At 46.2% G+C, this 15,725-nt stretch overlaps 2 protein-coding genes across 2 annotated transcripts; both read right to left on the reverse strand.

Moving 5' to 3' along the window:
* Nucleotides 1-440: 440 nt before the first annotated feature.
* CCDC125 (coiled-coil domain containing 125) lies at nucleotides 441-11,466 on the reverse strand (the record flags this gene model as incomplete). Its single annotated transcript, XM_064736811.1, has 12 exons — nucleotides 441-803; nucleotides 1,958-2,091; nucleotides 3,239-3,410; nucleotides 4,391-4,498; nucleotides 5,738-5,850; nucleotides 6,397-6,479; nucleotides 8,029-8,114; nucleotides 8,394-8,471; nucleotides 9,312-9,398; nucleotides 9,997-10,055; nucleotides 11,101-11,262; nucleotides 11,436-11,466. Coding segments are annotated over 12 exons (1,404 nt in total), but the record flags the coding sequence as incomplete, so codon positions are not given.
* A 1,486-nt stretch (nucleotides 11,467-12,952) lies between these two features.
* Nucleotides 12,953-15,723, reverse strand: AK6 (adenylate kinase 6). Its single transcript, XM_064736525.1, has 5 exons — nucleotides 15,628-15,723; nucleotides 15,012-15,104; nucleotides 14,254-14,312; nucleotides 13,315-13,460; nucleotides 12,953-13,224 (listed from the first exon to the last, which is right to left on the reverse strand). The coding sequence occupies exons 1-5, from the start codon at nucleotides 15,653-15,655 to the stop codon at nucleotides 13,035-13,037; spliced, it is 516 nt and encodes a 171-aa protein (XP_064592595.1). The 5' UTR covers nucleotides 15,656-15,723; the 3' UTR covers nucleotides 12,953-13,034.
* Between the last annotated feature and the right edge of the window lie 2 nt (nucleotides 15,724-15,725).

The following is a 15,725-nucleotide window of genomic DNA, read 5'->3' on the forward strand; positions in this document are numbered from 1 at the left end:
ATTGACAGCGCAGGAGGCCGGAGTCGCCGATGGGACTGACCTGGGGCGGGGCCTGTGGGAGGGGCGGGGCCTGTGGGAGGGGCGGAGCCTCCCGTGCAGGTCACACACCCCCTTTGATCCCTGCCCCCCGGCAGGGGGCGCCCTTCCCATCTGGGTCTCGTGTTGTCACACCCTCAGACCCCGCGGCGCCGTCACTGCCGCTCCATCAGCCACCCTCAGGCCCTGTCTGTGCCCATTCCGGTGACATCAGACCCTCACAGTGATGTCACTGCTACTCCATCAAGCTCTATCTGTGCCCGTCCCGGTGACATCACTCCCCCAGTGATATCACTGTACTCCATCCCTGGACACTGGGCTCAGGGGAGACCCAGGGCCCAGCACACCCTGCCCCATGGAGCCGTTGAAGCCACCCCTCTCCCCCTAGGGCCCGTCACGCTGTGCCATCAGCCCCACATGACGCCATCACACACAGCTCCTGGTGTTTCCACGACAATCTTTTTCACAAAGCCACACTATGGCGGGAGTGCCCGCAGCCCCTCAGCCATGCCTGAGGGCCAGGAGCTCGGCCTCGGCAGTGCGGCGGCTGCTCCCGTGAGGGGCACATGGGCATGGCTTGGGGCAGAGGCAGCTGAGGGACGCTGGGCTCTGAGTCTTCCGAGCTTTTCTGGGCTCTGACACCTTCCTGGGCTCCGGCACTGTCCCGCTGTGTGCCCCCCGGCCTGCTCCGGCCCGGCCTCCGCTGCCCGGGCCAGCATGTAGCTGACCTTGCGCTGGTGCGCCAGGGCCTCCTCCTTGTCGTTCACCTGCAGAGAGGAAGGAGAGCAGGATAGGCTCAGCTCGGGGTACTGTGAACCCAGCTAGCACACACACTCCCAGAGGTGAACTAGGTGATAGTAAAAGACTTTAAAATCACAGAAAATTCAGGGAGCTGGAAAGAAAACTAGGCTTAGTAGGCCCTGTGGGAAACCACAAAATCAGAGAGTCTTGGGAAAGCTGCAAAAGGCAGGCCTCAGAGACAGCAGAACTGTGATTGGAGCCAAGCAGCAGCCAGGAGATTGGGCAGCAGAAAAATTATTTAAACTGTAGAAAAGCAAGGACAAGCAGAACAATGGTCTGTGTATTAACGCTTGGCTAGAATAACACCCTAAGCTACAGAAAAGTTTATCTAGCAAGATATTAGGAAGGTTGAAGCTCAATAATGGAGCTCTGTGCATTGTGTTTGAAGGCTCACAAGCAGGGATTGCATTTGAAATAAGCAAGCATTGTTTAACCAAAGGTACCTGTGCTTAGAGTGGTTGGACAGAACTACTGTCAATATAGAATATACACTGTACAGATATAAATACTGTCAGTGTGCTTTTGCTTTGTGTGATTGGTCACAAAGCTCATAAAGTGAGTTGTGACATTGAGTTCTGTGTCTGCTGCCTGGGATGTGAGCTGCTGCCATCTTCCCATTGCCATAGCCATGGACTGAGAGTGATGCTGGAAAATCAAACAGCTCAAGGTAGTTCCACAGCAGCCTCATCCTGTCTGGGATTTGTACAGAGACTCCCGGGCAGCGATAAATGTTAAAGGTAGGCCTTGGGAAGTGTTAGGTCTTGTGTCTGCTAGATCTTGGGAAACTGCACCTGTGTAGTCAGTATATGATGAATGGTATAATTGTTGATGTGATTAGATATAATTATTGTTTGAAGAATCATGAGAAACTATGTTAGAGGTTTGAGGGGATCATGATCAATCCATGCTTGGGTGAAATCAATGTATACAATAGAACAATGTAAGTTTAATAATTAATATGTAAATTATATAATGATAAAATATAAAAACATATTTGGTCCGAAACCATGTGAGGTCAGATTTGGGTCTGTACCCCTGACACCCAGAGCTCTTTAATAAAAGCACCTGCACATAATAATTCTGTGATTGTGTGTTTCTGAACACTGACACAGGTACTGACCAGATCAATCAACATCCTCAGGATCTCGTGGGCACTGTCCAGCTCCTCCACCCTCCTGCAGTCCCCTTCTGACGAGAGCAGGCTGGACAGCTTCCGCCCCAGGCTGGTCTTGCTGCCCTCCAACTTGACGTGCTCTGTGGAAAACACAGGTGTGTCAGCTGCAGAACTGCTCAGGTAGGGAAAAACAACTCTGGGGTAAAGCACTTGTAAACCTGGAAGCCATAGAAAATAATGTAATAATTAAAAATAATTTAATTTAACGATCCTATAAAAAAGGGCAATACAAGCTGCAGCTTCCTCCACTGCATGGGACATGGCAGGTTCCCACTGCTCCTGCTGTCCCACAAAGGCTACACAGACCTTAAACGTGGGCACTTTGAGAATTCTTTCTGCTCTTTGGAAAATACACTTTTGATGCTCTAGTAAAAGAATAATTCATGGTAGTTTGTTGTTAAACCATAAGTAGCCTAAATAATAGATTCTCTGACACAGGCCACAAACTTACATTAAGTTTGTGATAATTCCAGAAATAGTAAAATACCTTAAAATTAAGGAACAGATGTGCCAGCTAACAGAGCCTGAAAGCAATGGTATCAGTGTAGGGGAAACAGCTACTCAAGGTTATGCTGCTGTAGTGCTGCACCCCAGGAAAGCCCAAGGGATCTGGGAGACACACCACACTTCCAAGCCTGGCACCTCCTGGCCAACAGTCAAAACAAACATTGTGCTGTTCCTAAAGTCTGCAGTGGTTCTGACCGTGATGTAAGCACTTAAATACTTCTCTTATTCTTTCAAAAAAAAAAAAAAAAAGGATAAAAAGATTATTGGAATTATTCCTACTTTACAGATTGGAATTCTTCCTCTTTTACACAGGGCTTTGTAACTCTGCATTAGTGTAAGAACACTGATATTGATACAGATGCATAATAAAAGGCCAAAAATGTTTAAGGAAAAAAAAAATCTGTGTAGAACTCTAGTGAATAATGGAGTGTCCTGGGTTAGAAGAGACCTTGAAGCTCATCTTGTTCCACACCTTCCACTAGACCAGGTTGCTCAATACCCCATTTGGAGCTAAAAAAAGCTCCAAATATACTTTTCTGGGTTTTTTTGCATTTCTCCCCCTTCCCCAACTCTTCCATGGAGCTAACTCGAAACAAAACCCCAACACCAGAGCAGTTGCTGGCAGCACACAAACCAGCCAGAGGTCACTTTCCTCGGGGCAGTGCCCAAGCCCTGCCCTTCCCACACACAGACAGACACACAGACACACTGCCCAGCTACCAGCACCCCGCAGGCGTCTCCAGCCTGCAAATCTGCTCTCCTTCTTCACACTGATCACTTCTGCCAGCCTCAGGGCCTGCTCCTGCCTCTGCATCAGCTGCTGCTCAAACGCAATCCTGAAGGCATCTGCCGTGATGTACGCTTCATCCTTACTCTTCTTCAGGCTTTCCATCTGGTTTTAGTTCAGGGGAAATTTAAAGCATGTTAGATAATTTGGAAGCAAAAGCAGGTTTAAAATTAAGGCACAGACAGCTTGCAAGTAAATATAATCAAGGAAGTAGCAAGGAACCAAAGGGTTTTCCTGACACGTAAAGAAATGTATTTTGAAATGTGTATTAAAGTCCTTGTTCTTCATTGTCTGCAAATATTCACATCCCCAGCCACCTACACAATCATCTCTGTGTATTTATTTATCTCTGCACTTGTACAAGAGCTCAAGGAAGAAAATAATAACCCATCACATCCAGGCCAAGAGAAAAAGGAGCAGGAGATTGGAACCTATATCAGGGATCTTAAGGGACAGGCCAGAACCTATTTGCAAAACCAGTTAGCCAACTGGAAGTTCTGCAGCAGGACCACAAGGATGGCTACCGCATTTCCAGAGTCAAATACAAAATAGAAGAAAAATTTTAAATCCACACGATTTCAATAAATAGAAAAAAAAGTTAGGAGCCTGGAATTCACGTAATTGATTTAAGTGTGAGGTAAACAGGTTTTTTCCAGCAAGATCAGCTTGCTGCCCTAGCTGAGTGAGCGGGCTGTGGGAGCTGATGCCAACATGGGAGGAGTGAAATGCACTGCCAGGAAGGAAGGGAAAGGTTCAGTGCCAGTCCACATGCACAGTGTGTACATTCATGGAGGGCACACACTTAGGGTGTGTTCCCTTTTTTCAAATTAAAAAAATACGGGGAGAAAGAAAAAGAATAAAAAAAAATTTTTTTCTTAATTAGTAAAGCTGAGTAGATACAATTAAAATTTTTTCCCACCAGGAAAAATTATGGCATTACAAGCATCACAAACAAACTTTACAGTATTTTGAGATCCATTGTGGTTGTGAGAGTTTGTGTCAACAGCGCCTGGGTGTCTCTGGCTTTGTTTGGACTGGTGCAGGAGCACCCCCCTGCTCGTCCCCACCCTGCCAGGCCTCCTCACCTCCTGCTTGAGATGGAGGAGCTGCTTCCGAGTGAGAGCTGCCACTCTGGCACAGGGGCAGGGCTGCCCCTCGGCCGGGCTGCAGGCGCAGGCTCCCAGCACTGCCAGCTGCAACACAGAGCAAGCCAGAGGTCACAGAGCTGCCACAACCGCCCATCGCTGCTTCTTAAAATGCTACAAGCTTGATAGTAATAAAATGGTTAGAAAAATAGCGATATAATTAGAGGAATAATAATTTTGGACAGTTTGGATTAGGACAATATGAGATAACAGAAACAAAGAGTTACGTATGGTCTGGGTGCCTCTTTCTGGGCTAAATAAGCCTAAAAAAAGACCCATGTGAACAGAGGATTAACCCTTAAAAGCAACGGCCTGTTGCATATTCATACACCTCATCCATGATGCATAAATTCCATTCAAACACAGGATTCTGTCTGGGCACTGTCAGCTTCTTCCTCTGAATCCTGATTAAGGATGGCTGAGCAAGGCGGGAAGAAGTTCATTTCTCCTGATAATGGGGCAATAAATTCTGTTTCTCTGAAAGATTCAGGTGTCCTGTGGCTGCTATCTGGTGTGAGTCCTTTCTTTACAAAAAGTATCCTACATAGCATAGTTTCCATTTTAACATCATGTTACAACCTAAAACTCACACAATATGAAAAACGCATATTTTATGATTGGCTTTTCGCAAATATTCAAATTAATATTATATGTGTTGTGTTAGAAAGTGATGCTGTCTTAATTTTCTGAAATAGTGCATTAAATATAGTTTTAGGTTGTAACATGATGTTAAAATAGAAACTATGCTATGTAGGATATTTTTTTAGAGAAAGGACTCGCAGTGAGGTAGCAGCCACAGGACACCCGAATCTTTCAGAGAAACAGAATTTATTGCTCCATTATCAGGGAAAACGAACTTCCGCCTTGCTCAGCCCTGGAGACACCGTCAGGATTCAGAGGAAGAAGCTGACAGTGCCCAGACAGAATCCTGTGTTTGAATGGAATTTATGCATCATGGATGAGGTGTATGGATATGCAACAGGCTGTTGTTTTAAGGGTTAATCCTCTGTTCACGTGGGTCCTTTTTTGGGCTTATTTTGCCCAGAAAGAGGTAGCCAGGCATCCGTAAATCTTTGTTTCTATTGTCTCATATTGTCCTAATCCTAACTGTCCAAATTATTATTACTCTAATTATATTGCTGTTTTTATAACCATTATATTGCTATTTCTCAAACCATTTTATTACTATTAAAATTTTAAAAATTTAAAAAACAAGTGATTGGCATTTTTCACACACAAACATCTCTCTGAAGCAGCTCTTTGGAAAAACACACAGGCAATACTTACTTCAAGACCTGTGAAATCAGTGATGTCACTTTTGTTCAACATGTTCTCCTGAAAAACTTTCTGTTGTTTCACATCTAGCATTGCAAGAAATTCCAAGCACTGCTGGTTCAGGACTACAAAATGAAACAAAGAAAGAGATTACAAATATCCCCTGCTCCAACTTCTTAATTTCTGAGTTCAACTACACCCGAATGAAGCAGCTTTACAGCTCAAGCATCAGTTTGGGAACAAGATGAGAGCGTAGAAGGAGAAACTCATCTCCCAGTTGTTTGTGCTTGTGTGTTCTCCCAGAAGTGATGGCCCACTTACAGAGAGAGCATTTCCTGTATTGCTCTGCCTCAGGACTGAGTGCCCATCTCCTCGTACACTCAAAAGTCAGGCAGCCTCCCATTCAGAACAGCACAAAACTGGGCAAGGGATGATTTAACTCAGCTATTTCAAAGCTTTTTGGAAGGCAAAAATGACGGAAAGGGAGTTGGGTCTTCTAATTCGGTGGCTGCCCTGGCTGCTTTCCAGTTTAATTTCCAGGCTTCTGCATACCCACTAAGATCAGCTGCCACAACAAGACACTGATCCCCACAGGAATCTTCCATCAGACCTAAAACCTGATTTATTCCTAAAAAACAGTGTATCCAGAGGAATAGCTGCTGCTGGCTTACTTGCATTTTCAGCCTTAAGTGTTTTAATTTCTTCTGTCCTCACTTTCAATGCTTCCTTAAGAGCCGCATTTTCACAGTATATCCTGTAGAAGTCAGAAAATGGCTTCATTATAATCTTAAAAACATTTTTTAAGTGGGCACTCAATAATTTAAAAAATAACCTGTTAAAACATGGTATCTAATATTTCTGAAAATTAAAATTAGGATTACTTGAAAGACAGAATAAAAAAAATCAAAAGTGAAAGGAGTTGAGTGCTAGATACAAATTTTAAAAAATCCCAAACCTTCATGTGTAAGTAGGCAGTGCCCATAGCTTTAACAAGAGATTAGTTTAAGTGTCACATTTCCATTAGAAAAGCAAAGAAATTGGTAATTATGAACCTCTGAAACACTTGCTAGAAATTTCCTATTTCCTTGAAGGAACAAAAGTGATATTTGAAGAGCGACAGCTCTGGTCTGTAAACTTCCTGTAGTCTGAATCCTGTTTTCAGGAACAGCTGTGCCTTCAGGTGTTTCAACGTGAGAACACACAATGCACACTGATAATGCATTTTTCCTTGCAGCATTTCCCTCCTGAGCAGAACACTGGCAATCTGACATCCTAAATGTCAAAGCAATACAATTTATTTGGTGCACCTCAGCTCTCAGTAAATGCAGCCTACTCTGAATCATTTCACTTGGAAAAAAAACAAAGGAAAATGCTCATTCTTTTTGTCTGGCTGCCTCAGATGTCAGAAAACTATCAGAAAAAGATGAGATCCTGTGTCTGTGTCTTCCACCAGCCAACACCAGTTGTGTGGCTCCAAACTGCACGGCCACATTTCCAACCTACTCAGACAGGAAAGCCAGGGAGCCTTTCAAGAGGCAGCCCTTGACAAACGTGTCTCTGGAATGGTTTGTAAACTCGTAGCTTATCCTTTGATTTGAAGCTGAAATATATTTAAGTGAAAGTATATTCTGAATTGTAAAAACAACAGCAATAATAATAACAAAAAATGACAACAACTCTCATGGGTAGACTTCAGAGATACAATTTCTACATGTAAATGAGTGAGCCTGCTGGTCCCATTTCTCAAGGTCGGTTGTGTATAATTAGTTTAGTGCCTCTGGCACATTCCTCTTGCCCAGCCACACCTGCTGTCCACCCAGAGTGACTCCTGTTTAACAAAGAATCTCTTGATCAGCCTCTCTCTCAGGCATTGTATTTTACCTGTACTCATGCCCAGACCTACAGTGCCAGACAATAAAGAAATGATTAACCAGGAAATTATATTTCCACACGTATGAACATACCATTATTTTCTCTGCCTCATCTATGGTTAGGGTAAATAAGAATAATCAGTCCCCAGCTGGCTAACATCATATGATAAAAAACAACTCAGCCTAGCAAAGCCAGCCTACAGACACCTAAAAATAAAAGAAATCAGGACAATATATCTAGAAGTTTTAATTGAAAAATACAAATGTGACTGGTGTGAAAAATCAAAATGCTCCAGAATTTGGAAGGGGATCGGGAAAACACAATGAACCTGAGGAAGCAAGTTTGGAACACAGAACAGAAGACATAGAGCACTCAGTGCAATTTTAAAAATCAATCAAAAACCCCAGTGATACACAGTGTAAGCCCAATACCTGTCATATTTTTCCGCCCAGGTGTCTTCTATGTTTTTAAATCTGTCCTGATCAAATTCAATTTCCCATTGCAAAATATTTATTTCCTGTGGAAACAAAACAAACTTGTAGCAGCTCGTCACAGGGTTCCCCCCCAGAAGGATGCCAGGAGTGCTGGGTTTGGCAGAAATCTTAGAGACAATCTGAGACCAAATAACAGATAACAAGATAAATTAATATTTCCCTTTCTGCTGAGAAGGAGCAGGAATTCCTTTTATAAAACCCCTAGAATTAATGTCAGCTATGCACTGATTTAAACAGTCAGTCTGATAACCCCTTTTCAATAGCCATGGGCTTCTCTGTGTGAAGGAAAAACCCACACTTACCTTCTCTAGAGTCCTCTTTTCTTCCTCAGTTTTCTGAAGCATTGCTTTTGTATGGCTCGTGGCTTTATCAAATACTGCCTGCAAAATCAACAAACAACCAAAGCAGAGCCCAAAATGCAACTCTGTCAAACACTGTGATTAAACTGAGTTAATTTTCAGTTTCCTACTCATAGTCAAACAGCAGAGTGCAGAGTCACAAACACCAGCAGCCTCCTCGTGAGCCTCAGAGGGTTCTGATCTCAAGTCTAACTGGCACAACAAACTTTTTGGGTTTCATTCCCAGAACCTCTGGAGCATCATTCAGCTTGAGATTGTGTCTTCTCCAGGGCTTGTGCAGGAAATTACACCTTGAACAACTGGATTACAACACACCTAAGCTCTGATCCAGGCCTAAGTGGCTACAAATATGTGATGCTAGAAACCACACAACGAGAAATGGCTTTTGTAAGTAGGCTAAATTCCAGGAACTGGATTCAGCAGAATTTGTTATCAAAGAGAATAAAAATACTACAAATGGTGAACAAAAGAACGACCTGACATTTAAGGCACACTGTCCCCTAGGGCAGCAGATGGAGCAGCCAACTCGAAATACTCATGCTTTTGCAGCAGGATTCCAAGCACTGCCTAAATCTTCAACATAAGGGACTGCAAAAAGGCCTTAATTTTATCTTTAGTAGATAAATCCTCAAGGATTGTCAAAGCTAAAATTTTAAGAATTGCTACAACACTAAAGTCTTATTAAATAACACACTAGTTGGCAGTAAATTGTAGAGGCAAGTCTGTAGACACCTGCAGACTCAATGATGTAAATTGCAGCCCTGGGAAGGCCTTAAGGTTTTTGAGGTTTTGATGAGGAGCAGCAGCAGATTTCCTCTGTTTTTCCTTGTTACCACCAAGAGATTTCTGAACAGCTCCTACCATGCTCTGCAGGATTCTTAGGGCTTCATCTTTCCCTTCAAGCTGTCTTTGAGATGCTTCAAGCTCAACTTTCAGAATTTCAAGTTCCTGGGGTAAAGCAAAGTAGACACGCTGAGTAAAAGCCAAGGTAATCTTGATAAGATTCAGCTGAAACCAATGTAAATTTCCCCTCCTCAAAAAACAAACCTCTGTTTTACCTGCATGATGTTGTTCCACGGGCTCACCTGAGGTCACAGAACACAGTGCAGGTGGAATGTGGTTTTTTACAGCTGAAGTCAGCTGGCTGTGATGCCAACACCCCAACACATTTAACCACAGTAAAATCCAAATGTCCTCCTGTTAACAACCTTTCAAGAAACGTGCAGACTAAAAATCCAAAGATTGTTTGCACTGTACATTTTCAAGCCCCAAAGCTTAATAAAACATAAACATCTGCTAGAAAAGTACAACAGTACCTTCAATATTCTCTCCATCTTTAAAAATATTTTGTAGACAAACCTCCCAGAATATAAAGTACACCTCACACTACAACAATTTCCTGACATAAAAATTAAAGAAGCTTCCAACTCCTGCTGTAATTCCAATAACCTGGGCACATCCAACTCTCCCAGCATGCCCAGATTCTCTGGTTACATGGAAGGGAAATGAAGATTTGGAGAGCAGCACCCTGGGCACTCTTACCAACCTCCAGAGCTTCCCGGAGTTGCTGCTTCAGTTCTTCATTTGACACTTCAGTATTAGATTCTGTAAGACCAATGGAACATAATAAATGATAAAATATTGTAACATTTAAAGCAAAAAAAGGTTGGGATTTTACCCTGAAAACGGGTAACATACAAAGGTGAGTTTTCATCTTTGTGTTGTGGGTTTCTCTTTTTCTTGTGGAGCCAATAAGCAGATTTAAGAAACACACCAATACAAGCTTCAAACACATTGCTTCACAGTTGAAGAAGTGAAATGCGGGAAAAAAGTCTGCTGTAAAGAGTCATAAAGGCAAACCTCTTATAACTTCCTTTAAAATAAAGCCAACAAAATTGTCATAATGATGAAAAAAAATTATTTGGATTCTTTTCTGACTGTAACTTGTCAACACAGCCAGCACTATTTAGAAGTAGGGGCAATTTTCAGGAGGCAGAGATAGCTTACTGTGGAAAGGATGACAGGGAATTGTTTAGAGGAGAGAAATAAGTAAGTTACACAGAAATACCTGAGTCAAAATATTAAAGATTGACAGAAAAGCAGCCAGACTGTAATGAACAGCACTGCCTACGTTTGATTGTTTTTACAGCAGCATTGCCTTCACAAAAAAAGGAAGATGAATGCCAACGCAGGTTCTGAAAGCTACTTCCTAACCCCTAACGTAAGCCAATTCACTAATTTCAACTGAAGAGCAAAAAAGATTTTTAATAGTTAGCCATAAACTTTAGGAACTCTCTTTAGGAAGATTTTAACTGACTTAAAGCAGGAATCCAAGCAGTGCCACCCAGTTTCACAGACACAGCCAAACCCATGCCGGTACACTCACCACAGGATGCTCTCTGATAAATGTTGCTTTCAAATGCAGAGTTAAACACCTTAAAACTGGACATTTTACACTAAGAATGGCCACTGCCTTCAGCACCGAGAAGCAATTGTACTGCTCATGTTCTGGGAGGATCCCAGCCCTTGAGGGATTTTGGAAAGCGGTTCCAATTAAACTTGAGGACACTTTGTGAGGCAGCTGAACGGCTCACTTCCACTAACAAAAGCCTTTCGTATGGTGAATAATTAACTTCTAAATTGCTCTTACCACAGCTATTCTGCCGTGTGGAACTAGAGGCAGGTTTTTTGAGTGATCCATCGTAAAAGCTGTTCCGTTTTGGAGCAGGAACAGCTGCAGCATCACTTTCTTCTGCTACCTTTGCTGACAAGGGGGAATTACAAGTCTTTCCAGACCCTTTCCTAGATGTAACTGAATAGGAATTTTGTAAGTTTTCCCCTTCATAAACACCACCCGGTCTTCTTCCCAGTCCGTTTCCCAAGTCTCCACATGTCATGTCATCCTCTTCTGCTTCCTCCATCTTCCCCCTCCTGGCTTTTTTTTCAGGTTTTCCGCCGGTTTGGGGTTTTTTCCCCGTCACCTACCGGCGAACAGCGCCTCCCGCAAGGCCAGATTTCATCTGGAAAAACAGGAAAGCTCCGCGTTCACAGCAGCAGGGAGGGAAACGCGAGGCTGCGGGGCAGCTGAAATCCCGCGGGGAGACCCCGGCCCGGGGGACACACCTGGGGGACATTGCGAGGGGACATTCCCGGGGGGGACACACCTGTGGGGACACACCTGTGGGACCCCGACCCACCTGCGCGCTGCCCGCGGCTCCAGCAGCGGTCCCGCCCCGGGGCGGCTCCGGGAGCGGCTCGGAAGGAGGGGTTTGCTCATTTCTGGTTTTTATCATTTATCGTAATATATCATTCGCTGACTTTCCGTGGTTTTCATCCCCGTCCCCTCCCCCGGCACGGCCCGGACTCTGCGGTGAGCAGGCACGGTCACCCCAATGTTCTCACATTGTCCGAACAATCCCCTCGCCTGTTTCCTACTCTGGGCAGCCTCTGCCCCAGCTGCCACAATGCCTGGCCCGATTCTCCCAGGAAACACACTGTTTTTCACCGTTTTGGTTCGTAATATCGTCACTTTTCTCTTGGAGTATCGCTCCACAAGTGTCACCAAAAAAAACACCAAAAAAACCCAAAACACCCAACAGCACATTTGGAACAAAAAGCTGTAAATGTGTGACGACAACACTCTTCACAACAGAATTTTTTAAGAAAGTTGTTTTACTACCCAAACTCGTGTAAATAAAGGGTTTATAAGAAGTACTTCCTACAGAATCTTTCACGAGGGTTTCGTTCCAAGCAGCATTTCTGTGAGGACAGGTTTCCTGTTCCTGGTGCAGCCCTGCCCCCGTGGGGGCCAGGCTTTAACAGCACTCAGAGCAGATCCTGCTGCATCTGTGACCATGCTCGGGGTCCCTGGGGATCTGTCCTGACACGGCATGCAGCTCCTGGGTCATCCTCCATCATTGGGACAGGGGACGGGGAACGCAGAGGAAAAAAGGAAAAATGAAGTTTGTTGTTTAACTCTCCAGACCAGTGCTCAAATAGGTGATGTCTCCTTACACGTGAAGGAATCCCCAAAACTCCGTGCAATCATTTTAAATTAACTCTCACATCACTTCTTTTCCCTCCAACACCTTACCATGCACCACACCCTCTCACTCTGCATTGTCCTCACACACCCATAGCGCAGCACAGCAGGTTTAATCCCACAGCTCAGCATCAAACCAACTCCTTTCAGAACACTGTTCCACCCTCTGGAAATCAAAACTGCCTCAACTGCCACCTGTTACCAGGATTCTACAGTTTTCTCACGGGGAATTCATGGTTTGGTTTCAATTGTAAGGTCTAAAGAATGCTCAGCTACTGAACACAGCTCCTGCTGCTGAGGCCAACCACCTCATTTTCATCCTTTCAGTCACTTCTGTTGCATCAGTTTTATCAGTATCAGTTCTCCTGTTGCCTCTCAGGGTGCTGTTACACATCCTCACAACGTGGCCACTCTGAACTTTCTTCTACTCCCCAGTCAGTTACAACAAACCTCACATTCATTTAGAATACAAGAATTAAAAACATAATTTATTAAACCCTCCCTCCCAAGAAGAGATCCAGCAGTTACTGTTTCACCAAAAGTCAGTTATTGTCCTTCATCCATTGCTCAATCCATTGCATAATCTGATCCAAATTTCTCTCTAGGTCCTCTGGAGTGTTGCTGGGTAACTGGTGCACAATTTCCTTTTTATACGACAACACAGCTTCCTCATACAGAGTCTGAAAAATTTCGCACTGAATGTTGTCCTGCAGCTTCTTGCCCGTGTAGCCCCTGGGGAGAGAGCAGCAAGAGGCAGAGTGAGGCACGAGGGGAGGCTGAGGAGGGGTTTTGGGGGCAGAGCAGGGCCCCAGAGTGACGCACCTGCTGTGCAGCCTGTCGTACAGACAGGAGTTGTCTGTGCGCAGCACGAACACGATGTGGAACCAGCGCTCGGGGAAGAAGTCACAGCCGTGGTAATCCACAATCACCCCTCCCTCGCTCATCCTGGCCTCCAGCTCGTCCACCACCTGCACACACACAGAGAGGGGGAGAGCTCAGCCTCACCTGCACTGCACAGCCAGGGGGGGATCGGCCTCACCTGGAAATGCACAGCCCCAGAGAGAGAGAGAGGGGCTCAGCTGCACTGCACAGAGAGACAGACAGAGGGGCTTGTGGGAATCCACACAACCAGAGGGTTTGGGAAAGCTGCAAAAGGCAGGCCTCAGAGACAGCAGAACTGTGACTGGAGCCAAGCAGCAGCCAGGAGATTGGGCAGCAGAAAAATTATTTAAACTGTAGAAAAGCAAGGACAAGCAGAACAATGGTCTGTGTATTAACGCTTAACACCCTAAGCTACAGAAAAGTTTATCTAGCAAGATATTAGGAAGGTTGAAGCTCAATAATGGAGCTCTGTGCATTGTGTTTGAAGGCTCACAAGCAGGGATTGCATTTGAAATAAGCAAGCATTGTTTAACCAAAGGTACCTGTGCTTACAGTGGTTGGACAGAACTACTGTCAATATAGAATATTCACTGTACAGATATAAATACTGTCAGTGTGCTTTTGCTTTGTGTGATTGGTCACAAAGCTCATAAAGTGAGTTGTGACATTGAGTTCTGTGTCTGCTGCCTGGGATGTGAGCTGCTGCCATCTTCCATTGCCATAGCCATGGACTGAGAGTGATGCTGGAAAATCAAACAGCTCAAGGCAGTTCCACAGCAGCCTGTCCTGTTTGTGGTTTGTGCAGAGACCCCAGCTGGTGACTGGGGCTCCCCTGCACTGCACAGAGAGTACAAGGGGTGGCCCTGGGGCTGCACTCACCCTGTCCTCATCCAGGATTGGGCAGTTGTACTCCTCATCAAAGCCTTCATACAGCTCTCCTGCAGCACAGAGAAATCACAGCTATTTGCTGGGCACCACAGCAGTTGCTACAATTAATTTACCACAATGATTCACAATTCTGTAAAAAATTACATTTTTGTCTTGGGAGATTGCAGGCAAAAGGCAGAGTTCAGTACAGGGCACATTTTGTTTACAAATCCATACAAGGACAAGTTTGTAATTTATTACTTAGCACCAAGTGTGCTGCTACAGACACGCCTGCTGAAGTAAATTCATTTAATGCACAGCACCACAGGTTGGTTTGGGCTGGAAGGGACCTCAGTGCCCACCCAGTGCCAGCCCTGCCATGGCAGGGACACCTCCCACTGTCCCAGTGTCCAGCCCGGCCTCGGGCAGTGCCAGGGATGCAGGGGCAGCCCCAGCTGCTCTGGGCACCCTGTGCCAGGGCCTGCCCACCCTGCCAGGGAACAATTCCTCATTGCCAGGATCCCAGCCAGCCCTGCCCTCTGGCACCGGGAGCCATTCCCTGGCTGCTGTTCCTCCATCCCTGTCCCCAGTCCCTCTCCAGCTCTCCTGGAGCCCCTTCAGGATCTCCCTGGAGCCTTCTCCTCTCCCCCAGCCCAACCCAGGCACCCCAGACAGGTGTGCAGGGGCTCCCAGTGCCCGAGGCAGAGCGGCAGGGCCCCGGCCAGCAGCGTGTCCCCATGTCACAGCTCGGGGCTGCTGTCACACAGCACCTTCCTTGGCCAGGTCCCCCACGTTGACGTAGCTCAGCCCAGCTCTGGAGGCCAGCTCCTTTCCTAGCGTGGTTTTCCCAACTCCCGGCGTGCCTGCAGAACAAAGCACAGCCAAAGGTAAGGGGAGAGCTGCAGGTCTCCACGGAGAGCCACTGCCAGGCGACCTGGAGCCTTCTGACAGCCCACATCGGAGAGTTCACGGGTTGAAAAGGGGCAAAAAGTTGCGGGACAAAGGGAAACAGGCGAGGGGAGTGAAACGGGAAAACAGGGAGAGAACTCGGGCTGTGAGCAGGAACGTCACTCCCAGCGTGCGGGACCCAAGGGAAATCCGCACTTCTACGAAAGCCCCCAGGTAACACGGAGCAGCCGCGCGTCCTCATGACGGAGGGGAGCTGCAAAGCCACCCCGGGCTGCACCCACACCCCGGAGCAGCCAGGCTGCTGCCTCACACCGGAACCGCCCCGGGCTCTGAGGGGGCCCGGGCCCCGGAGCCCAAATGCCGCCGGGCTGGGACCCCGCGCCCCGAATCCCCTCGGGCCGGGCCAGGGCTGGGAGCCCAGGGGGCGCACAGCCGCAGCTCCCCGGGCCGCGATGGGTCCGTACTCCCGGTGCCCACCGGTGATGAGCAGGTTGGGCCGCCTCATGGCCGCCGCCCGTCGCCTTGGAGACACGTGCGCAGGGGGCCTCCGCCGCCGCCGCGCGCGCCGATGGCGT

This window comes from Zonotrichia leucophrys, chromosome Z (genome assembly GCF_028769735.1).
Source record: "Zonotrichia leucophrys gambelii isolate GWCS_2022_RI chromosome Z, RI_Zleu_2.0, whole genome shotgun sequence".
Lineage (NCBI taxonomy): Eukaryota > Metazoa > Chordata > Aves > Passeriformes > Passerellidae > Zonotrichia > Zonotrichia leucophrys.

What these genes read in the sequence shown, in the direction of transcription:
- AK6 (XM_064736525.1), bottom strand. Translation starts at nt 15,655, where the DNA reads ATGAGGCGGCCCAACCTGCTCATCACCG. An exon ending in GGGGGACCTGGCCAAGGAAG is followed by an intron (nt 14,313 to 15,011) that starts GTGCTGTGTGAC and finishes TCTGTGCTGCAG; the next exon opens with GAGAGCTGTATGAAGGCTTT. An exon ending in TACGACAGGCTGCACAGCAG is followed by an intron (nt 13,225 to 13,314) that starts GTGCGTCACTCT and finishes CTCTCTCCCCAG; the next exon opens with GGGCTACACGGGCAAGAAGC.